This window comes from Juglans regia, chromosome 2 (genome assembly GCF_001411555.2).
Source record: "Juglans regia cultivar Chandler chromosome 2, Walnut 2.0, whole genome shotgun sequence".
Classification (NCBI taxonomy): Eukaryota; Viridiplantae; Streptophyta; class Magnoliopsida; order Fagales; family Juglandaceae; genus Juglans; species Juglans regia.
In genome coordinates this window covers 1419884-1444445 of record NC_049902.1, presented here as the reverse complement: position 1 = coordinate 1444445, position 24562 = coordinate 1419884, and the positions used below count along the sequence as shown (strand labels likewise).

The following is a 24562-nucleotide window of genomic DNA, read 5'->3' as shown; positions in this document are numbered from 1 at the left end:
ACAACTAGGTTGAACTGCATAGTACTTTGTAATACACCAGACCATCTGATGTACAAAATTTTAGATTCTCATTGTTTATGCAACAAATTAGGCACTTTGAAACTTTCAACAGAAGGTCACCCTAGGATGATACTGGCGAAATGTTTCCACAAATGCTTTTCAGCTCTACAGCGAGCTGCTGTAGGAATCAGATTCTGGTCACTTCGAAAGGACTCCTGAATCCCATGAAGAATCGTAGTTCTATGGAGCTATTACCCGAAATGCAAGGGATATCAATTCATTTGATAAAAGGAAACCATCTGGATCACTTAGCCGAATATAAGCCAGCCTTCTTACCATCCTGTTCTCATCTAGTAATTCAGCATCCAGTTCATCTGCAGTCAAGGCTCTTCTGTTCTCATCCAAGCAAACAACATGCCCACTTTCCACATAAGGTTTATAGGCCTTGATAAGAGAGGAAACAAGAGAGCCACCATAAGCTTCTCTGAAAGACCTCAGATCTAGGCCTCTTGCAGTTCTGAGAGAGAGCATCAGAACATCCATGGCCATGTCCTTGACATCGAAAGTATCGTTCCCACACCAATCCACCACCCCATTCTCCAAATTCTGCACATAATCAGTGTATTCTTTTAGTTTTCTTGGCCTTGAAAATCTCAACCCACCGACATAACTAGCAGACCCAAGGCCAAACCCATAGAAAGGTTTGTTCTTCCAATATGTAAGATTGTGTTTGCACGCAAAGCCATCCTTGCAGTAACTGCTAATTTCATAATGGTTGTAACCAGCATTAGAAAGCGTTCTTGAAGCCGTTCGGTAGAAATCAGCAGACCATGATTCAGAGGGCAGAGGGGACACCCCGGGTGTATACCTGCAAGCAACTTTAATATCAACTTCAAACCCATGAGGAAGCTAAAAATTATGTGTTCACTTCACTTCTCATTTTAATACTTACAAGTTTCCAAATTTCGTGCCTTGTTCGACTTGCAGATCATATACGGACACATGGGTGGGTTGCGCCTCAACGGTGAGCCTCAAACTCTCTCGCCACATCTCCGGTGTCTGGTGAGGGAGAGATGAAATCAGATCCACACTCCAATTCTCGACCCCACATGACCCAACAATTTCAATGGCTTCATAGACCTCATTCAAACCATGTGCCCTGCCACATACCTTCAGCAGTTCTTCTTGAAATGCCTGAACTCCCAAAGATACTCGATTCACGCCCAACCCAATCAATTCCTCCATCTTCTTAGAATCAAAAGTCCCAGGGTCCATCTCCATAGATATTTCAGTATTTGAACTCAACCCAAATTTCATCCCCAAAACTTCGAGAACCGACGCCACAAGTCTCGGTGGCACCAGTGAAGGCGTACCACCCCCGAAAAAAACCGTTTCCAGAGAAGGGCGGGTCTCAAATTCTACTCTAGTGGCATTAATTTCTCGACAAAGCAATTGTATATAGTTTAACACTCGTGGGTCGTCATCGGTTTGGTTAGAAGAAGAGCCGAGAGCGACAATTGGGAAGTCACAGTAGTGGCAGCGCTTTCGACAGAAGGGTAGGTGGATGTATGCTGAAGTAGGGGGAAGCTGGGGTGCTGGGGCGGTAGTGAGAGTATCGGGCGAAGCATTTTGTCGGACAGTTGGTGGGCTGTGCGTGAAAGTATTGGTAAGCACTTGGTATACGAAGTTTGGCGTTCTGGGTTTTGCAGGAAAGATTGAGAAAACAGGAGCAAGTGTTGATTTGAGCATAGTTGCAATGGTAATGAGATGTAAAGCCAAGAGCATGGAAGATGGAACAAGTCCGCAGCGAAGACAAATAAATTATTTTATTTTGCATCTGTTTTTTTTTTTTTTGCATCCCATCTCAGTCTGTTGTATGCCATTGCTAGCTTTATTGGGCTATATGGGTTTCGGCTTATGATCCCTCTCCACATCATGGGAATTCAGAAGCATTGTCCAGTAAAGTCCGGACGGGCCCAGGTTCCTTTTTTCTGGGTCAGAGAAGAAGTCCCCATACTTGGCCCAGCACAGGCTTACCGGTCCACCAAATCATATCTAAAAGATGGGGGAAATTGACAAAGACAACTTCTTTTTTTTTTCTTTTTTTTTTTTTTAATTTCTTTACAATTCTGTTTTAAATGGAGGAGTCCTCCATTTAAAATAATGATACCTCTATAATTATTTTACAAGTTATTTTATAAAAATACCCTCTATTTAAAACAAAGTTGTAAAAAGAAAACATGGTAAAAAAGATCATGTCTCTAACATCATTCATATAACACTACCCGACTCAAGGTTTTGCCATCTAAAAATGATCAAATTGTTAATGACAAAACCAATGGTAGAGGTAGAGGCACCACTTTCATTTCTGGAGTTTCAAAACCAGTAAAATCCAACTTCACCTACCATACAACTAATGTAGATCTTATATTCATGTAATGCTTTTACAATTTTCCCAGCTAATGTGGGGACTTAAAAAACTTGACAATTTGAAGGATCAGAGAAGAGAGGTGTTCTACAAACATGAAAGAAGAAAACGTACATAGCCAAATAGTTAACTCAGACTTTTAGCACCATTAACTATCTCTAATTGACATCACACATCCTAGAAAGTAAATCTATGGACAAGACAATTGCCTCAAATACAACAGTAAACCTACACCTATCTGCTATCTGTAATCCTCTCGCAGAGCTTAAAGCTATGGAGCGGTTCAATCCGCGCAATTTCTGTATTCATCATCGCATTCATCACTTCTCTATTTATCCATGGCGGGGTGGAAGAAAAGAGGTGCTTGCAGGATAAAGTGCGTCGTTTCATCTGCCAAAGCTTATAAACATCAACTTTTCTTTCTCAAGGAGCCAAGTTTTTGGCAGAAGCTTTCCAAGCCTTCAGGGGTAAACCAATTTTTTCTCATCTGCAGTATATCACAGAAAGGTAAACTCCCTCACTACATCTATGTCCAGTGCTTTATATAATAAAAAGGACAACAGGTGGAAAGCTTACAAAGTAAGGATAATCCTCAATGCTAAAATCCTCAGGAGCGTCCTCCATGAACAAGTTAATAAAGTAGAGAACATATATGCCACATTCCTCACCATTTCTCTGTTGAGGAACCTGAAAAGATTCCTTTTCCCTTTTCTTATTCTTCCAGAGGCAAAGATAAGTTAAAACACACTAGCATTGATGTGAATATTAATTGCACGCATGCATTATTGTCACCTTAGGCACCAAGAGGGGAATTTTATAAACAGAGCTTTTACTCTCAGGCCTGCCCTCTGCTTTATAGATGTCCACTGCAAATCTGAAAGAAACCAAAACAAAAAAGTTCAACAAACTACTAGCTGAAACAAGTGGTCAGGGTCTATTTAGAAGCATACTTTCTTATATCTGGTTCAAGACGCCTTGGATTTCCCATTTCTAGTGAATCCAGCAATAACATGCATGGTGTTATAGTTTTTGATTGCAAGCTCTCACCAAAGTGGCAGAAGATCAAGAGGCTCCAGTGATTCCTAAAGAAATGGTATTGCAAACAATAAAATAGTCCTATCTCAGGGAAAAGAAACAAGACAATAAAATATAGTCCCATGCATTGGCAAGAAACAAAATTTACAGCAGCAAGTTGATGGAAAAACCTACCAGCAAACTATGGGAACGAAAACAAATTTCTTTGAAAAAATTTGCTTCTTTTTAATCCATGTTATCACCTTGGCTTTATAGTGTGGTTTCCTATACAAGGCAAACCACAAGCAGTCAAGGTAAGCAAAGGAGGTCCTCTTATCTTCTGAAAAGCTCCTCCATAGATTCCTATACATGTTAGACACTTGTATTCAAAAACAGGGACAAGAAATCTGACATGATTATTGCCAACATATGTCAATTGATATTATGACTCACTGAAAGTGATATTCAAAAGCTCCACTATCTATCTTCTTTTCCTGTAAGATAGCATTCTTAGGGCTAACTCTGCTCTTTGTACGCTGGCGGCCAGGAAAGGGAGTTACAACCTGTGGGACTTCAGCTTCTTCTTTACTCATCTTTTTGCAACCAGACAAGGAGAAAACAAAACACTCTGGCATTTGATTATCCAGAGACTCTGTCGCAACAAAACAAGCTCATTCATCAGAACCTGATTAATAATCACACAACACCAGTCTTCAACTGGTATGATTAAAACAGTAAAGCACGAGCCAAGTTTCTTTGACGAGTTTGGTTGCTAAGAATATACAGGAAAAGAAAATTTTCGATTCCACCAGAAGTTTTATGGCACTATGACATGGTTATGTTGAACAATCCCTGGCAACTATACAATCTCTTGTTAAATTTAAAGCTTCCATTAATGTAAAAAGGGACCAAAGCCCATTCTCCTAGGGTGTACAAAGGCTCAATAACTCAGCACAAAGATAAAAATTTGAAAAGTTCAGATGAACAAAAGAATAATTACAATGAGTAGAGATGAAAAGGTTTTGGAAAAAACCAAATAAATGAAGCTCAAAATTTACTGTGCACCCCAGCAGAGAAAAAAATACAATTCCACACATTCAGCTACAATATCAAACAAAATAGACATTGGTAACAAAAAAGAGGTGTCCCGCTTTGTTATGGCTACAATTCACACATAGGGGCAAGCAAACTAACCATTGACACCATGCTGAAATGATTCCCACCTTCTAAAATCAATGTAATAGAACGTAAAATATTTAGCATAACAATCCCTGCAATACCACCTGAAAGAACTAGTGATCACACATACTCAACCACCTCAAGTCCATTCAATATAGCGGATCCTATTTAACTGATAGTAACAGGACAGTTTTTGGACCTTTTAAAATATGTTATAAATACAAACTGCAAAGCAACCGTGTCCACAGATGCCATTTCCTACGATTTTCCCTGTGAAAAGTTAGAACTACACATACACACACTACGTAGAACACAATGTGGCTATCAATTACCCGTCAACTCCAAGACAGTCAGTATCTACATTCTCTAAATTTTTCTTCGTTTTGTCGGAAATATTCACAAAAACAGTGTGAAATCTGATTCAATCGAAAAATGCGAAACAAATCACCGGGTCATTGTTAAATTGAAATGTTCATTAGTATTCTGTCTAAAAGCACGAGAGAGAAAGAGAGAGAGAGTTTCAAGTATAGATACAAACACGTCGCAAATCCTAATTCTCTTTATCATTAAAAAAATAAACGTTTTATTTAATACTTTGTTTGGTAAATAACTAAAAAGTGTAAGAGACTATCAGAAACTTCCATTCACATCTTAGGTTTATTACCATCTACCTGTATCGTCCAAAAGTATTGCACAATCAAGCCCAGTATTTATATTACAACAGAAACTTTTGAAACTTCCAACTTTTTCTCAGAAACCAAACAAGGAAGATGATAGAACATTGACGAATGATATACCGGAACTCGGATTGTCGCTGTCAATTGCGATTGTTTCTGGAACGAGCTTTCTCTTGCCCTTTGCCATTGATATGTGTCACACACCCCAAGTGTTTGACAGAATGCAAGAATGGGACTGCTTTCTAGGGAGCTCCCCTTTGTGAATTGGGAAAATAGGGAACAGGGAGAAGAGAGAGGAAAAACGAGAAGTTAAGGGTATGTTTGGAAATTTTTTTCATTTCATCTCAGCTTTTCAGACCACCCATACAAAGTAAATGTCGATCCGTGCATCGCTCTCTTGGAATTTTTCCATTACAAATGGGTTAAATCGCTAACTTTTTATTATGATGGCTTAAAAGATTATTTATACTTATAAAATGTTAAACCTTTAACACCTCACACATTAAAGAGAGTGATACCTTCAAGACTAAGGCATTTACTACTTGAGCCAATCTCTTGAAATTTTTCCTTCTTAAATATTATTAAAATATAAATACTTTCAAATTAATCATTAAGTTTTTTCAAATTAATCATTATAAATTTTCCAAACTTTCAAATAAAAAACAAAAAATAATTTAATTTCTTCGAATCTCAAAATAAAAATTATATTCTAACAATATTTTAATTTTATAATATTTTGTATTCAACTTTTTCTCTTTTTTTTTTTTTTTAAAACTCAATAAATACTTAACTCAAACTATCTAATTAATATTCATAAAATTCTCATATCATCTCATTCCTTAAGCATCATCTGAATGCCTTATAACGCATTGCAACGCCTAGTGCCTAGTGCTTGGATAATATACCTTAAGAGTATAAAGGAAGATCCCTCAAATCAAGTAAATGAAAATCAGCAGCATCAGCAAGCAAATAAATAGCCAAAAATCAAGGATGTCAAAGCTGTAACAGTCCAAAATTCTCTTTGTATAGTCTGGAACTTTCTTTGTATACGTTAGTCATAATTTTAGGAAACTTACTTAAGATAGACTCTGTAATATTGTATAAATTTCTTTATACAATCAATTTGAATGTGTGTGAATATTTTCTTATTCTCGAAAGCAATACAACTTTGTCTATTATTCTTCAAAATTTATCATGGTATCAGGAGAGCCGTCCTCTAACGAGAACTCGATCCCCACCTCAAGAACCGATCGTAATCCAGTTACAACACCACCATCCCCCACCGAAACTCCTCTCATTGCTCTGAATATTGCCACCCAAATTAATGAGAAACTCACACCCTCAACATTTCCCCAGTGGCGTGCCCAGTTTGAAGCACTCATCATCGGGTATAATTTGCTTGATTATGTCACTGGAAATCATCCTTGCCCATCTTCACTTGATCCTACTATCATCAACCCACAAAAAACTCATTGGACTCGCCAAGATAAGCTTATCCTAAGTGCCATTTTGGCTTATACTACCACCACCATTACTCTTTTCATTTCCGCTGCCAAGACATCTAAAGAAGTATGGCACAAATTGCATACGATGTATGCAAGCAAATCGTGCACACGCGCTATGCAACTCAATGAGGAGTTGACAATGATAAAGAAAGGGAACCAAATAGTTCAAGAGTACCTGCATACTGTAAAGGCTCTTGCTGATGAAGTCTCGTTGATTGATCATCCTATTTTGGAGGATGATCTCACTTTATACATCCTTAATGGATTGGGCAGTGATTTTCGTAAGATCGCAGCACCCATTCGTGCAAGGGAACGGCCATTAACGTTCGAAGAACTCCACGATTTGCTCATTGGTCATGACGCTTATCTTCGTCGTCTAGAAACTTCCACTTAGTAGCTGCTCGCCTCAGCAAATTACTCTCATCGCCAGTCTGGGTCATCCCACGGAGGAGAAGGAAACAGGGGCTTCTTCAAATCAAATGCTCCCAGTCGAAATGGAGCCCTATCAAAACCTGATGCAGGTTCGGCCCAACAACGTCCATATGGAGGCCCAAAGACCAACAAGAAATTTTCCAAGTCCAATGGGTAGTGCCGATACACACCAAAGTGTCAACTGTGTGATGAAATGAGCCATATAGCAAAATATTGCCCCCGCCTGCAGTTCTCGGATGCAACTGCCAATTGTATTTCTACATCACCAGCACAAGATAAAAAATGGCTTATCGACTCAGGAGCCTCTCACAACATTACATGAGATTTGGCCAATTTATCCGTGCATACTGAATATGATGGTACTGATGAAGTTGTCATAGGTGATGGTTCAGGTTTGCATGTTTCACACATTGGTTCCTTGGTTCTTACCTCACCCACTCGTACTTTTCATTTAAATGATACACTTTGTGTTCCTAGCATCCATAAAAATCTTATCTTTGTTCATCATTTCACCTCTCAAAATCATGTGGTTGTTGAATTCCATCCGTGCTTTTTTCTTGTTAAGGATCAGACCACGGGGGCGGTTCTATTCAGAGGTGCATGTGAAAATGGTGTTTATGTCCTTCCGGAATCGTTGGTGAAAGTTCCTCAGAAAATGGTTGTCAATGTTCATGAACAGACTTCAATCGATGGGTGGCACAAGCGTCTTGGACATCTGTCAAATAAAATTGTCCATCATCTTATCCAGCATTTTTCTCTTCCAATAACTCAAAAAGACAATGATTCTCATGTTTGTCGTTCTTGTTCAGTCAATAAAGCGCATAAGCAACCATTTCAGATTAATAGTTTACAAAGTCATGCTCCACTTGATTTGATTTATACTGATGTTTGGGGCCCATCTAACACTGTTGGCATCGATGGATCCCGATACTATTTGATTTTAGTTGATCATTTTACTAAATATATTTGGTTTTATCCCATGGAAACAAAATCTGGTGTTAGCATTATTTTTCCTCAATTTAAGCATCTTGTTGAAACCAGATTTCAGTCCAAAATCAAAAGTATTTACTCTGATAATGGTGGAGAATTTATTGCTCTCAAAAAATACTTTGCAATCCATGGGATTAGTCATTACACCACTGCTCCCCACACCCCACAACATGTCAACACTCAAGACCAGCTAGCAGATCTTTTGACTAAAGCACTGTCATGCCAAAGAACTGAAACTTTACGGAACAAGATTGGTTTGGCTGATGGCAGCTCAATCTTGCGGGGGCGTATAAAGGAAGATCCCTCAAATCAAGTAAATGAAAATCAGCAGCATCAGCAAGCAAATAAATAGCCAAAAATCAAGGATGTCAAAGTTGTAACAGTCCAAAATTCTCTTTGTACAGTCTGGAACTTTCTTTATATACGTTAGTCATAATTTTAGGAAACTTACTTAAGATAGACTCTGTAATATTGTATAAATTTCTTTATACAATCAATTTGAATGTGTGTGAATATTTTCTCATTCTCGGAAGCAATACAACTTTGTCTATTATTCTTCAAAATTCATCAAAGAGAATCCTTAACCTAAATAAAGTCATGGGCCCTCAAGTCTAATTAAACAAACAACAAAAAAGAAAAATGCAACAACCAACCTGACCTATAACACGGCCTTAACCATATAAACGAAAATAACAAGAATTGAAAGCAATAAGAACTAAACATAGTCTCGGATCATATAAGCCCATTTTGCCTATGAGCCCAGTCTAACTTCAACTCAATCACTTTAATTAAACTCAAGTGTTTGATCGAAAGTAGGGGTGTAACCGGTCTGGTCCGGTCCGGTTTTGGATAAAATCTAGGACCGAACCGGTATATACCGGTTTTATATTTTTTAAAACCGATTACGCACCGGTTACCCTCCTAAACCGGTACTTCCGGTTTTACCGGTTTCCGGTCCGGTCCGGTCCGGTTTTCCGGTTTTTTAAAAATATAAATTTCACAATTTGTCATTAAAAATTTGTTTATAAAAAAAAAAAATTGATTTAAAAAAAACTGTTTTATACTTTTATTAATATATTAGACTATATAATAGTATTAATATTAGACTATTGGTATAGTTATAAGTTATATATTAGTATTAGTTATAAACTTTTAGTGATTTAGTATTAACATTTTATGTAATAATTTATAAATTATAATAAGAAATTATTTCATATATGAATATATATGTTATATATAAAATTTCACATAAAAATTTATAATTATACATTATATATAAAACTTATATATATTAATATTTAATATATATAAAATATTTTGTATAAAACTTATATATAAAAATATTATTTTTTATTTTTTTTAATCAACCGGTCCGGTCCGGTTCGGTCCGGTCCAAAAAATTCCGGAACCGGAACCGGACCGGAACCAGCCGGTTTTTACGTTTTAAAAACCGGTTCCGGACCGGACCGGTTCAAAACCGGTCCGGTTCGGTCCGGTCCGGTCCGGTTTTCCGGTTTGAGTTTACACCCCTAATCGAAAGCCACGTTAATTCTCTTCTGCATGTCTCAAAGCGTCCTTTATCTTGAACCCATTTCTTCCTTCTTGCAAACCCTAGATCTAAGGTTGTGACAGATCCCTCCCCATCAAAACACCTTGTACGCAAACTGGGGAAAAACCTTTTTCAGCTTCGAGTAAACCACCCAAGTAGCATTATTAACCTCTTGCCCTTCCTAGCAAACAAACAAACTCTACCCTTGCTCGATTCCCAACCTTGATCATCCGTCGTGCGAGGATCTATTCGGGTTTGGGCTTTATGACACCTTGTTCATCTTTGAGAGGTAGAATTGGTACAGCGGTAATGGTATGGCCAACTTCCTCTTTAGCTGCGAAACATGAAAGGTTGGATGGATATTGGATGTCTCGTATAGGTCCAAGTAGGATACTTTTCCCACTTTCTACAACACTCGAAAATGGCCATAGAACTAAGGGGCCAACTTCAAGTTCATCCACTACGCTACCGTGGTCTAGCGATAAGGTTGAAGCCTCAGGTAAACCCACTCTCCCTCTGTGAATTCTTGGTCCTTCCTTTTGAGATTAGAACACATTTTCATATGTTCTTGTGCCTTGATTAGATTTTGTTGTAATAGTTTGGAAATTTAGTCATGGGAACAAATGGTGGGCTTCCACTGCTTCCAATTTAGCTGTTCCCGGTACATAATCTAGGAGTTTCGAAGGGGGTAGTCGTAGAGAACCACGAATCGGGTGATTTTGGTTGACATGTATAGGGTAGAGTTATACCACCATTCGGCCAGTGGTATCCATATGGACCAGTCACCTGGTCTGTCCCCTGTGAAGCAACATAGGTAGTTCTCCTAATCTTATTTACAACCTCTGTTTGGCCATCTGTCTGTAGATGGTAAGTAGTGCTAAGGGACATCTGAACTCCTTGGAGATTAAAAAGCTCTCGCCAAAATTGGCTGGTGAATGTGTTGTCTCTGTCAGAGACCATAGATTGAGGTAGCCCATGTAGCTTAAGGACATTATTTAGGAAGAGTTCAGCCACATCCTTGGTTGAGTATGGGTACTTGAGGGGGCAAAAGTGGCTATAAACTGTTAACACCACCCAAAGATAACTAAACCCCCTTGAACTAGCTACGCCCTCCACAAAATCCATGGTTATATGAGTCCATGGTTGAGAGGATATGGGAAGTGGTTGTAGTTACCCACTTGCGTGACTGTTTGGGGCCTTCACCTTCTAACAGACTGACACATGTCCCACCCTATAATAAATTTATTAACATCAATTTTTTGTCCAGGCCAATAGAAATCATTCATAATCCTTTGTATAGTCTTGCCATACCCTGAATGGCCTCCCTAAGGGTTGTTGTGTGCTAACTGCAATAACTTCTGTTTGAACTCTTCTTATTAAGGAATAAACAATTGGTTCTTGTAAATAAGTAATCCACCCCTTAGCTCATAATCACTGCTTAGTTTATTCGCTAGAAGTCAAGAGATTAGGGTCTATACTTGCTGGTCAGTGGCATAAGCTACCTTTAAATTCTCAACCCAATCCACTGTTGGAAATGTTATTAACATGAGAGTGCATCCTTCTTCTTACCCTTTCCTTAAGAGAGCATCAGGCATCAGCAGCTGTATTTTCTACCCCTTTCTTGTGTTCCATGACAAAATCGTATACCATTAGCTTGGAAACCCATTTTTGCTATAGAGGGGTTCCAACCTTTTGATCCACCAAGTATTTGAGGCTTTGTTGGTCAATTTTGACCACAAACCTCTGCCCAATAGATAGGGTCTTCGTTTAAGGATGACTGACACTAGGGCAAACAACTTATTTTCATAAGTAAACATCACTAAGGCCCTTCCTTTCAATGCTTGGCTGTAAAAAGTTATAGGTTTTACATATTGCATCAGCACTACTCCCACTGTTGTCCTCGATGCATCATACTTAACAATAAAAGGGTTTAGAAATGAAAATGTTAAAACTGGGGGACATGTAATAACCTCCTTTAGTTGCAAACATGCAACCTTGGCCTTATCATTCCATTAGACTTGACCCGTTTTAAGCAATATAGTTAGGGGGTAGCAAATACCCCATATCACTTTATAAACCTTCGGTAATACACTGTCAGTCCCAAAACCCCCTTAATGCCTTTATGGAGTTTGGTAGAGGCCACTCTTTCATGGCAGCCAGCTTGTCTATGTGGGATTTAACCTCTTGGACTGAGATCATATGAACCAATTAAGCTACCTTCTTGCACCCAAACAGATATGTAGACTGTTTTGCATACATGTTGCCTCAAGGTCTCTATGGCCACTTAAAGATGCCTCACATGGTCACTTTTCTATTTGGCTGTAGATTAGAATATCATAAAAACACAGTATGAGCTTCCTTATATATGGTCTAAACACCTCATTCATTATGTTTTGGAATGTGGATGGGGAATTAGTTATCTCAATGTCATAACTAGGAATTCATAGTGCCCCTCTTGAGGTCTAAAAACTGTCTTAGGTACATCATGAAAATATGATAATCACATGTAGCTAATCTATTAGTTCCTCTACCACATGAATTGGGTACTTATCCTTAATGGTAACATTGTTGAGCCCTCTTATGGTCAACATATAGTTTCCAAGTCTGATATGCTTTCCTGACCAACAACACGGGGGAAGAATAATGATTTTGCCTTGGTTGGATGACCCCAGATGCCAATAGTTCCTGGACTGTCTTCTAAATCTCATCTTTTTAGTAATATGGATACCTATAGGGCCTTATGGATATAGGTTGAGTATTGGGAACCAAGTTAATGGCATGGTCATGGGTTCTAGGTGGGGGGGAGGGGGCTAAGGCCTTTGGGTTCACTAAATACATTAGAAAGGTGTCCCAGCAACTTCTGTATTTATGTGGATGGCTCATTCCCAGCCTGATTTGTCTCCCAAGTCTTACTTTAACACTTATAAAATCACTCAATTCCTCTCTAATTTGTTGAACTTGTTGATTGACCTTTCCTTAGTTAGTTTAGATGTTGTTTGCCCTTGTAGCACCACTGCTTGGCCTTGGTAGCAAAACTCCATGGTTAACTTTTGAAAATTCCATAATATCTAACCCAGTTCTCTAAGTCAATGGATTCCAACATATCACAGCCAGCCAACACTAGTATGTGCACATCCATATTAAAATCAGTTCATTGTATTTTAACCCTCACTTCCTTGCACCTACCTTCACTAGGGATCACCTCCCCATTAATCACCTTGACCTTCGCCCTTTCAACACAATATAGGGGCAACTTTCCCTTTTACACCATAACTGGGTCTAAGAAATTGTGGGTGGACCCAATATCCACTAAAATAGTCACCCATTGGGTCCCAATTCTTCCTATGACCCTCATAGTTTTAGGGTTATGGGATCCCTTCAGGAGGGATATTTCTAGTTCCCTTTGGTTGTCACTTATTTCACTGATCCTCACTATTCCTTCTTCCTCAATAAACTTCTCTTCTTGGTCACATTCATCTTCCCTATCCATTAGGAACTCCTTTAAGAGATATAATTTAGGATTTTGGCATTTATGCTCCATAGCATCGTAGTAGTAGCAAAGCCCATTTCCTGTTCTTTCTTTCATTTGATTCTGATTAATTTTCTAGATCTGTAAATTTGGTTTTGGAACTATTTTACTTTCCTCACTGACAACTGGACTAGGTCTTTTGAACATCCCTAGGTCAGGGGAATAAGTGACCTCAGACCTGCTGTTCCTTTTGGCTAAATTAATATTCTCTTCTTGTATTTGAGCCAAATTGTATGAAATCGTTAAATTTGTGGGATTAAACATCCGGACAGGCAACCGTCTATCATCACAAAGGCCACTTAGGAAACAACTAAGTTTATAAGTGTCGAACTATCCTCTTAGCCTATTGGATAAAGTTTCAAATCTAGCCTTATAATCCTATATAGTCCCCATTTGCCTTAGCTTAGTAAGTGCCTCCATAGGATCATAATAGACACTTGATTAGTTGATACAAATCTGACCAGCAAGGCTTTAATAAAGGCCTCATAGTCAGTAAGCTATCTCGACTCCTCTAGATCTTGAAACCATGGTAGGGCCTTGCCCTGCATATGAAATGAATATAATCTTATTATGTGTTGTGGCCGGGTGTTGTGGAATGTAAAAAATTGGTATACCTTGTAGATCCAATCGGTTGTGTCCTGACCATGGAGGATTGGAAATTCCAAGCATATGGTTTGGATTTGCACTTCACCCCCAAACCTTTGGTTAACTTCATCATCCCTTGGGTGTACGTCATAAGAAGTTCCGCTGGTGTTGTGGTTCATTCTTTGCACCTCTATGGTTAAGGCAGAAAGTTGATGGACAATAGAATCATTATATCTTTTTAAGGCTACCACCTCAGTTTCTATGTTGTGAATCCATTTGTCTCTTTAGTACCTGCACTTCAATTTCTAAACCTTGATACTGTGAATTTCTAGCCTTCTTAATGGCATTAAGCCCACCTTATAACTAAGTTAACCTGGTTCCTTCAGCCATGGAAATGTATGCAACTAAATCACAGAGATTGATATATCTTTGATACCAATTTGTCATGCACCCCAAGTGTTTGACATAATGCAAGAACGAGACTGCTATCTTTGAGGGGAGATCCTCCTTATTAATTGGGGAAAAGGAGAATAGAGAGAAGAGAGATAGGAAAAAAAAAGAGTTCTACTAAGTTCTATAATGCCTTACAACGCATAGTGCTTGGATACATATACTCTAAGAGAATCTTACGTAACCTGAAAAATGCCATGGGCCCTCAAGTCCACTTAAACAAACAACATAAAAGGAAAATGCAACAACCGGCCTACAACTCGGCCTGACCTATATAAATAAAAATAATAAGAACTAAACATAGTCTCGGATCATATAAACGCATTACACCCATGAGCCCAGCCCAGCTTCAACTCAATCACTTCAGTTAAACTTAGGTGTTTGATCGAAAGCCAAGTGAGTTCTCTTCTGGATGTCTCAAAGCTTCCTCTGTCCCAAACCCATTTCTTCCTACTTGAAAACCCTAGATCTAGGGTTGTGACAACATGCCAAATTCGAGACTGATTGGAGATTTACAGGAGATTCGTTGCAAGTAGGGTTGGGATGCGAAGCGTGATTGTTGTGAGATTCTCCACCGTCGTTAAAATTTTAAAAAATCTATTGTTTAAAGCAAAATGTGTTTGTACAGACAATTTAAACTTGTTAAGATACTGACTTAACAAATTTAGCTATAAACTATACAACTGTTTGAATTAATTCTAGGCAAAAAATATACTTATTCTACTTTTTAAGAAGACATTATTTTTTTGAGGAGGTTCTTACATTATTTTGTAGAAAATATATAAAAAAAGGTTTTATTTATGGAAATTATACTCATTGTGAGTATGTAATTTATATGAGTTAGAGATAAATTGAAGTTAGTTTGAGAATTTGAGCATATGGAAAGCATTAATTAATCTTTTTCTAAAGTCAAAGTTTAAAAAGTAAGTGATTTTCATCACACACACACTATATATATATATATATATATACATATATATATTTATATATTCGAGCATTTTTTGTGATGGGGCATTGACATAGCCTGCCATGCTAGTTGGTCAGGGAGAAATGCAGTGCTCGAGATGTAAGTGACCGGCATGATTAGTGTTCGGGGTGAGCTTCATTGCTTGCTCATGAGTATGGTTATTACGACAAGCAAAATGCTCGCAAGCGTTTAGCGCGAACTAGCTTCATTGCTCACCCACCATGCTGGTTGGTCGGGGAGAAATTTAGTGCTTGGAAAGTAAGTGCCCAACAAACTTTTTGCTCAAGGCGAGTTTCATTGCTTGCCCTTCATGCATGTTCCTCGCTGTGAGTTTCATTACTTGCCCGAGGTATTCCCAACACAGATAGACTGAGTGCTTGTTGTGCTTGTGTTCGAGGTCAAGCTTTGGTGCTTGCCCTTGCATGCCATGTGCATGGGCGTGTAGTGCATGTGTGTGCAGTGCACACCACAATGCTTTTAATGTTTAGAGATAAGGATAGGTAGTAGTCCCCACTCAAATAGCTCTACTAGATGGTGAATAACCATAAAACCTACTTCTTAGATAATGGCCACTGAGCTTTATTTTTAGGAAATAACCACCCATTCTCAACTATCTAACCAATCACAAGTTGACATGTGGCAAGTATTTTTAAACTCTAAAAATCCTATATCATCAGAGTATCCCCAATCTGTTGGAACCTGGCAGACTTTAGTGACAATTTTCTTGTTTTACAGGGAGAGATTCATTCGATCATACTAATGGCATTCTCCCTGGAAAATGAATGAACAATTTGGCGCCATATGTAACATCATTTATTGCTCTCCAAATAAAAGGTTTCATGGCCCAATGAAGACTAGTTCTATACAATGGAGGTGTATAGGAAAAAAAAATTGTTATTTAAAGTTTAAAATAGCAAGCAATGGGGCGTTTGCTGCACACACAGGCACTGCACGCCCATGCATACGACATGCAAGGGAGAGCACCAAAGCTCGTCCTCGACCACAAGCATGACGGACACTCAACCTACCTATGCTAGAAATACCTTGGGCAAGTAATGAAACTCGCTATGAGGAACAAGCATGGCGGGCGAAAAGCTTGCAAGCATTTTGCTCTTCGCAATAACCACACTCACGAGCGAGTAATGAAGCTCGCCCCGAACACCAAGTGTGCCAGGGACTTACCTCAAAAGCACTACATTTCTCCCCATCCAACCAGCATGGTAGGCGAGCAATGAAACCTGCCCCCGAATACCAAGCATGCTGAGCACTTACCTCCTAAGCATTGTATTTCTCCTCGCAACTAGCATGGCAGACTATGCCCGCCCCATCACGGGAAGCGACAGAACTCTCTCTGAGCAACAAGGTACACTCACGGGTGAGTAAAGAAGCTTGTCTCGAACAACAAGCATGTTGGGCATTTTCCTCTTGAGCATTGCATTTCTCCCCAACAACTAGCATGGCGGACTACATGCCCTCCCATCACGAAAAGCAACAAGGTATCCCACAACGAGCAATAAGACAAAAACTTCCCCAAGCTTTTTTGCTGAGCAAACTTCCACTTCCGAGCAAAGATATATCTTGTATTCGAGATTTACATGTGTTATGAGTTCAACAACTTGTTCGGTTCATCTATGCAAGCTAATAAAACTCATCAAGTTTTGCCAAGCTTTCACACTGACTTGCCTGTCCAAACAACTATCATCCCTTTAATGAAAAACATGATGGCGCAAAAAACTGAAGACAAGGCAAAAAAAGAAAAAGGCATGGTATGATGAAAAACTTCTCAGCTCTCACCAACGTTGGGACATGCATACCAGTCGAGAGCAATGACCAATCGAGCAGTGACAACCTATTCTGAGGTTTTCTAATTGGTCTCTAATTCAATGAAACCCGACAAAGATAATACAAACATTGAAGGGTCAAAATAGAAGAAAGAAAATCTCAATCTACTAAGCATGTCAACCATGCATACCAGTCGAGAGCAATGACCGAGCAGTGACAATCTATTCTGAGGTTTTATTTGAAGCTCTGTTATACAAATTTAAAATTATTAAAAAAAAAGTAATATTTCCATTTTCTTTGATCACAATAATATATGAATAAATAAATTATATTTTAAAAACCATATTTATTTAGTTTTGCTTGACATATATATTTTGTGGATAAATGTTCGTATGCTAAGAGAGAAGAAAAAAAAAATGATGTTTACCCATTTGCCACAATTTTAAAAATAGATTCAAATGAAAAGTTATATCTTAATAACTATTTTGTATGGAGAAATGTTTAGTATACATAGAAATCTTACATAATAAAATATACACGTGAATATAATTTAATATAATCTATTAAATTTTAAAAAAACACTTTCTACTTTAAAGTATATTTGAATTAGTTGTTGTTTGGATAATGAGTTGAAATGAAATGAATTGAGATAAAAGTTGAAAGTTTAATAAAATATTATTATATTATTATTATTATTTTAGAATTTGAAAAAGTTGAATTGTTTATTATATTTTTTATAAAAATTTAAAAAAATTATAATAATAAGATAAGATGAAACATTTTCACTATTCAAACGGGGCCTCAAATAATGAATTATAAGTTTGAAGAATTCTATGCATCAACCACTATTCACTTTCATAGCCACATTTATAATTTTTTTTTCATAAGTTGTGGGAATATTTTTTTATAAGATATGCAATATAAAATAGTAAATAGTAACCGATACGTAAAAATTTTCTATAAGATTTAGAGGATAGGTTTTATTGTGTTTGATTTATTTATAGACTTCACAGTTCACACTCGTCAGTATATCAAGAGTTTTGAAAATCTCGCTTGTACAATAATGAATTATTGTAAAATATGATGTGACTAAATAATTAGGGTGAGTTTGGTTACAAAATTCATCTCAACTCATCATTACAACTTTTTCAAATTTCAATATAAAATATAATAAACAATTCAACTTTTTCAAATCTCAAAATAATAATAATATTAAAAAATAATATTCTAATAATATTTTATCATCTCAACTCAACTCAACTCAACTCACTTCAACATCCAAACACAACCTTAATCAACGAGTGGAAAACATTTTCGATACCAAAATAATTTGTTTGAAAATAAGTTAAATTAAAGAATTATTATTAAGTAGAATTATTATTAAGTAGTTTATAATGTTATTTAAAAATTAATACCTATTTATGTAAAAATATCAAAAATTTTAAAAATTAATATTTCATTTATTTAAAATATTTAAATGAGTTACATAAACATCGCAAAATAAACAGTGCCAGACACATAAATATAGAAAAATTTTATTCATCATTCTAATATCATATCACATATAATTTTTTAATTTTTTTTTATGATGAGTAGAACTATTTAATTAGTTTAAAAAGAATAAAATAAAACAATTTATAAAAATACGAAAAAATAAAAATAAATGTATTGTATGATTTGTAATGTGGGAGGATGATGAGTGGCAAATCAAATTAACATAAAAGTATTAGTATTAGTTTCATCAAAAGTCTAATCAAATGTAAAATATAGTTTATTTCTTCCAAATACAGTAGATTAGCCAAAAGATAAATTGAAAACTTTGAGTTACAGTAAAATATTTTTTTCCTTGATATTTAGAATGTTACTGTTCACAACCAAATGTATTTTTTATTCCGATTTAATTCCATAACTGTCTTTTTTTTTTTGGATAATAAACAATCTAAGAAGCAAGATTTTGTATAATACCGACCCAGCTTAATTCATGACTGTAAAGATGGAAAGCTACAACAAGCTTTGGAGATTCTTGACAGGAGAGAGCTTGAGAGATTGAGAGGAGAAAGAGAGCTTGAGGATAGAGAGAGAGTTTGAGGAGAGAGAGCTTCAGAGTGACTGCCTTGGCAATAACCAAACAAAGTGCAACTAATTCATCTGCAACAAGCACAAAAGCCTTCAATTAATACCTACCCAGTTCCTCGGCGAAATATTCAAATCAGGAATTAGCCCCTAGTGCCTGCATAGGATTCTTCACACACCCAAACAATAAAACCACTACAATGCCATGGCATGCACTCTGTAATCAACAAAACAAATAATACAGAGCAATCGATGACGAAGCAATAATATTCGTTGTGGGGAGAGTGCCGGAGGGGTGAGAAAAAGTGAGAAGAGAGAAAAGAGCACGAACAGGCAAAGAGAGAGATGTGCGTGATTGCGTGGGACTTGCTTATCTGGTGTGCGGTTCATTATTTCCTACTTAGAATGCAGACGCGTCAATAATTTATTGGAAGGTGTAAATCCTGCTTGTTCACCCATCCGGTTTGAAGTTAAACTCTTTCGTCAAATTTTGAAGATGGTTTTTATGGAGCGAAGCACAGAGTCACCCAACTCGGGGAGTTCGCACCGGCGAGTCGCCATGGAAAGCCAGGAAGGAACTCAGGAGTTACATCTCGTGCTTGCGCACAAGCTCTTCCTTCTGAGGCGCCCGGACGTCCAGGACATCGAAAAGGTCCGCCTCAAAGAGGAGGTCTTCGCCATCGTTAAAACCGACGGTAGCTATCGATTCTCACCCAGTTTCACAATTTCAGTTCTCCGTTTCCTTCTCACAAAACGGTCTTTATCTTCTTCTTTTTTTGTCTGCATTGTGCAGATATGGCTCCGTTATATGAAACCCTTGTCGCCGATTCGGCGTTGGGGAAAGATCAGGGCGTTCTGGACTCGATGCGCGTGAAGATCGACGAGGAGATTAAAAAGCTTCGTTTGGTTCTTCAAATACTCTCAACTCATTATTATAATTATTTTAAATTTTAGTACAAAATATAATAAATAATTTAATTATTTTAAATTTTAAAATAATAATAATATTAAAAAATAATATTTTAACAATATTTTATCATCTCAACTTAACTCACTTCAACATTCAAACATAACTTAAGAAGCTTGACGAAAAGTGAGCTTGTTTTTAATTTCAGTTTAGTTTATTTTCTAGATACTTGAATTTCCACAGTAACATCTGTTTGGTAGTACCTATTAAAAAAAAAAAAAAAACATCTGTTTGGTAGCGGAGAGAATAAAGGATGCTAAAGGTAGACTTGGCGTAGAGAAACTGTTGTGTAGGGCTAGTTCCATGTTGGTTATGTGTTATTTGATCTGACTCGAATGTAAACTTTGAGATTTAAGTTTCGAGCTCTTACCCATCTTTCTCAGAAACCGAATGCGTGTGTCACCTATGTATGGAAGTTGAGGGTTTTGGAGTACCCTCATCTCAGCAATTCTAACCGTTTGATTGAGCTTCTTGTGATGCGGGTTCAACTTTTAGCTAGGATGTGTTTGTGGAATCGCAGCGTGAAAATGTCGAATATGAGAGTCGTTAGTTTGCTTTATGTTTTCGGAAAAATCTGTATTTGAAAGTCGAATGTATAGCCATGTCTTCCAGCCTAACTGGTTGGGTTTTGGTCCTAACCTCCTGGATTCAATTATTGGAAAGGAAAAAATTAAAAGAAAAGGTGGTGGGATTTTCATTAAAAGGAGATACTAAAATGGGTGGGCGGACTAGTGATAGGTACTTGATGATCTAATTGTTCATTGATTTTTTAACTGGGGCGCTATACGTGCAAACCTCTAAAGAGATTAGCAGCTATGGAGTTTTGTGCAAACATCTGGCGCTTGATTTTAGTGCTTGCTATTCTTCTTCAGCAACAATAAAGTAATAAGTTCAGTTTGCATTTTAATTAGGTTAAGTTTATAAGGTTTGAAACTCTGAACCTTAGTAATATGTCCCAGCTTGTCTAAAATACTGATTGTTCTGAGTGTCAACTTTTTATATTTTTCATCTCTCTCTCATTTCTATAAAGCTGAATCCTTGCCTACCATGCCACTTAGATAATAGATATTTTTATTCACATCAAGCTGGCTGTGGATCTTGTGGATGAATAAAGTGTGTGTGTATCTGGAGTTATGTCAAATTATAATCATCTTAGAATACACTCGGTCTATTTGTTTGGTGTAACCATGACTATGTACTGGGATTCAAAGTGTTTACGGAGCACCAGCTAATTGGTCTATTTTCTTCATAATTTTTTCTCTTAAGGGATTGTATATGGTTGTACTTTGTTCAGTATAGCTGATGCTGAAGAAAACTTAGGTGAAAGTGAAGTCTGAGAAGCTCATTTCGCAAAATCCGTGTTTTTCATTCGAATTGGTGACAAGGTACATAAGTTTCATTACTTATTGCTCTTGAAAAGTATTGCCTGCTTATAATGGTGTCACTTATTAAAAAACAAACACACAAAAAAATGGCTTCTAATTTTCACATCTAATTGCTTCCCTTCATAAACCCAGGATAAAGCATTGGAACAACTCAGGGTGACCGAAAACAAAACGGTTGCAGTTGGGCAAAAGATGGACTTAGTGTTCTATACGCTGCAGCTTGGTTTTTTCTACATGGATTTTGATCTAATTTCCAAAAGCATTGATAAAGCAAAGAGGTAACTAACATGAAATTGCCGACAATGCTCCGTATTTCTCTTTTTTCTGAAAGTTGGGGTGAAAAACGGAAGCATGAGTCATTGAATTCTAACTGTTTGCTTAATGGTGCCAGCTTGTTTGAAGAGGGTGGAGATTGGGAAAGGAAGAATCGTCTGAAGGTGTATGAAGGCTTGTACTGCATGTCCACTCGAAACTTCAAGAAGGCAGCGACTCTATTTTTGGATTCTATTTCAACCTTCACCACTTGTGAACTTTTTCCATATGACACCTTCATATTCTACACTGTTCTTGCAAGCATCATATCCTTGGATAGAGTTTTATTGAAGCAAATGGTATTCGGCTCTCCCCACTGCATCATTATGATTTAATGAAGCAATAACATTTTCTTTTTCTACTTCTGAGCAAGTTGTGTGTTAGTAGTTTTACAAATTACTATTGACCTGTTTAGGTAGTGGAAGCTACAGAGATCTTGACAGTGATTGGAAAAATCCCGCATCTTTCAGGGTTTTTGAACTCTTTGTATAATTGTCAATAGAAATCATTTTTCTCAGCATTTGGTGAGTGGAGATCTAATTTGTTCTGTGATCGTTTACACAAAAATTGAATATGTTAAGAACTAGAAGTTCTTTTGGTTTCTCTGCACGGACTGATCTCCTTGGCAGTATTTTCCATGATTTTTATCCATTTGGGGTTTGTAAAAATTGTGTGATATGGGATAAGAGCCCCTCCTACTTGCACCTGTTGATTTGTTCATAAATTGTCTGATTTTCTCAATATCTCAAAACTAATGTTTTGGATTTTATTTTCAGCTGGTCTGGCAGAGCAAATAAAATTGGACCGCTATTTGCATCTACACTTCCGGTATTATATGAGGGAGGTCAGAACTGTTGTTTATTCCCAGTTCTTGGAATCCTATAAGAGTGTTACGATTGAAGCAATGGCCAAGGCATTTGGAGTTACGGTGGAGTTTATTGATCTGTGAGTATTCAAATTTCGTTGGTGCTATTATTTTGTAATCTAATTTAAAAAGAATTTCAGATTTTCTTTTGAGACTGTATTTAATCGAGTTACTTAGCCACCCTCGTCCATTATAGGGAGCTCTCACGATTTATTGCAGCAGGGAAGCTTCATTGCAAGATCGATAAAGTAGTAGGTGTTCTCGAGACCAATCGTCCAGATGCAAAGACTGCTCTTTACCAATCAACTATAAGGCAAGGGGACTTCCTATTAAACCGGATCCAGAAGCTGTCTCGTGTTATTGATCTTTGAAGTGTATTCCCTTCCCATGCAATTTGGAAAATGGTGTCAAAATTTGCATTTTTTTTTTAGGAATACAGCCATTTTATACGATAAACCTGACATTTTCACTTAGCTTAGATGCCACAAACAGGTTTATGTCTCTGTCGCCTACTTGAAACCAATATTAGAGTTGTCTACTTATCATTTATGATGGAAGGAGGTGGTTGCGTGTGTAGGTTTATTTTGTCAAAGAAAGTTATTAGATTTAGGAAGCTTGGTGGTGGTAGTGTCATTGCAGTTAATGTGGACCCATTTCCTTTCATTTCATGGAGCATGCATGGGGCTGCTACTCACTATCACGATACCTACTTCTATGTTTTCTATAGTAGTGTGTGATATGTGAGGATGATGAATAATATTTTTTTTCGTGTAAAGTTAAATACCTGAATTGCAGTCTAAGGAAACTAGTCAAAAAAGCCAAATATCATATTGCTGTGTACCTTTTACTCCACTCCACTTCTAAAAAGAAGCAAAGAAAAAGAAAAAGGAGGAGAGTCAATATTATAAAGTCATACCATCACCCAATGAAGTGAGCAAATTTTTTTTTTTTGATAAGTAGATGAAGTGAGCAAATTAAGCAATACGTTACCCCCAATGCCCTGATTAATCCTGTATCTCTTACGTGATTATTTACATTTGGAACTCTTAATACTCAACAATAGTGCATCCACCGAAGCTTATTATGGAATCTTCGGCCTCATTTGTTTGAGGAGATGAGATGAGATGAGATTAAAGTTAAAAAGTTGAATAAAATATTATTAGAGTATATTTTTTAATATTATTTTTATTTTGAGATTTGAAAAAGTTGAATTGTTTATTTTATTTTATATTGGAAGTTGGAAAAGTTGTAATGATTAAATGAGATGAGATGTTTTTTCAAAACAAACGAGGCCGTATTAATTTACTGTTTTTTATTTACAAAGGCATGATAGAATTAATTAACATATTATTTATTAATTCACCCTTATAATTGGAAAATGGAGAGACAAAGTTATGAAAGAAAAAATCTATACAACCTCTTACTATTCACACAATCTTCACACACCACATATTTTTTAATTATTATTATTATTTTTATTTTATTAAATATTTAATATATGAATAATGAATAGAAAAATTAAATTATTTTAAAAAGAATAAACTCAAAAAAAAAATTAAAATTTAAAAAAATGAGATGTGGAGGTTGTGTAACATTGCTCGTTATAAAATTGCAAAATACAATATGGTCTTTTCTAATCACCAAATACTTTGATATCTTGCTTTATGAGGAATTTTACATGAAAGTCTTACACTATACACCTTTACCTAATCAACATGTAATTTGTTATTTTTGTTCTTCTATCTTATGCTTAAATATGTGTTTAAATAAAATGATAAAAATAACAAATCATATGTTGATTTGGCAGAAGTGTGGTGTAAGACTTACTTGTAACATTTATCATTTTGATGTAATTGTATACAAAAGGGTAAAG

General features: G+C 36.8%; 2 protein-coding genes and 1 pseudogene across 2 annotated transcripts; 1 reads left to right on the top strand and 2 right to left on the bottom strand.

Annotated features, from left to right (window-relative positions):
• Window positions 1-7: 7 nt before the first annotated feature.
• Window positions 8-1892, bottom strand: LOC108981379 (heme chaperone HemW-like). Its single transcript, XM_035687628.1, has 2 exons — window positions 953-1892; window positions 8-868 (listed from the first exon to the last, which is right to left on the bottom strand). The coding sequence occupies exons 1-2, from the start codon at window positions 1783-1785 to the stop codon at window positions 241-243; spliced, it is 1461 nt and encodes a 486-aa protein (XP_035543521.1). The 5' UTR covers window positions 1786-1892; the 3' UTR covers window positions 8-240.
• A 496-nt stretch (window positions 1893-2388) lies between these two features.
• LOC108981375 (probable ubiquitin-like-specific protease 2A) lies at window positions 2389-5734 on the bottom strand. Its single transcript, XM_018952498.2, has 7 exons — window positions 5419-5734; window positions 3896-4094; window positions 3638-3805; window positions 3379-3510; window positions 3221-3302; window positions 3005-3115; window positions 2389-2915 (listed from the first exon to the last, which is right to left on the bottom strand). The coding sequence occupies exons 1-7, from the start codon at window positions 5483-5485 to the stop codon at window positions 2838-2840; spliced, it is 837 nt and encodes a 278-aa protein (XP_018808043.1). The 5' UTR covers window positions 5486-5734; the 3' UTR covers window positions 2389-2837.
• Window positions 5735-19157: 13423 nt separating this feature from the next.
• Window positions 19158-23501, top strand: LOC108981376 (annotated as a pseudogene).
• Window positions 23502-24562: the final 1061 nt, after the last annotated feature.

Coding starts and splice junctions, on each gene's coding strand:
- LOC108981379 (XM_035687628.1), bottom strand. CDS start 1,785: ATGCTCTTGGCTTTACATCTCATTACCATTGCAACTATGCTCAAATCA. Junction 869..952: donor GGCACGAAATTTGGAAACTT/GTAAGTATTAAA, acceptor AGTTGCTTGCAG/GTATACACCCGGGGTGTCCC.
- LOC108981375 (XM_018952498.2), bottom strand. CDS start 5,485: ATGGCAAAGGGCAAGAGAAAGCTCGTTCCAGAAACAATCGCAATTGAC. Junction 3,806..3,895: donor GCTTTTGAATATCACTTTCA/GTGAGTCATAAT, acceptor TAACATGTATAG/GAATCTATGGAGGAGCTTTT. Junction 3,511..3,637: donor TTCGTTCCCATAGTTTGCTG/GTAGGTTTTTCC, acceptor CCATTTCTTTAG/GAATCACTGGAGCCTCTTGA.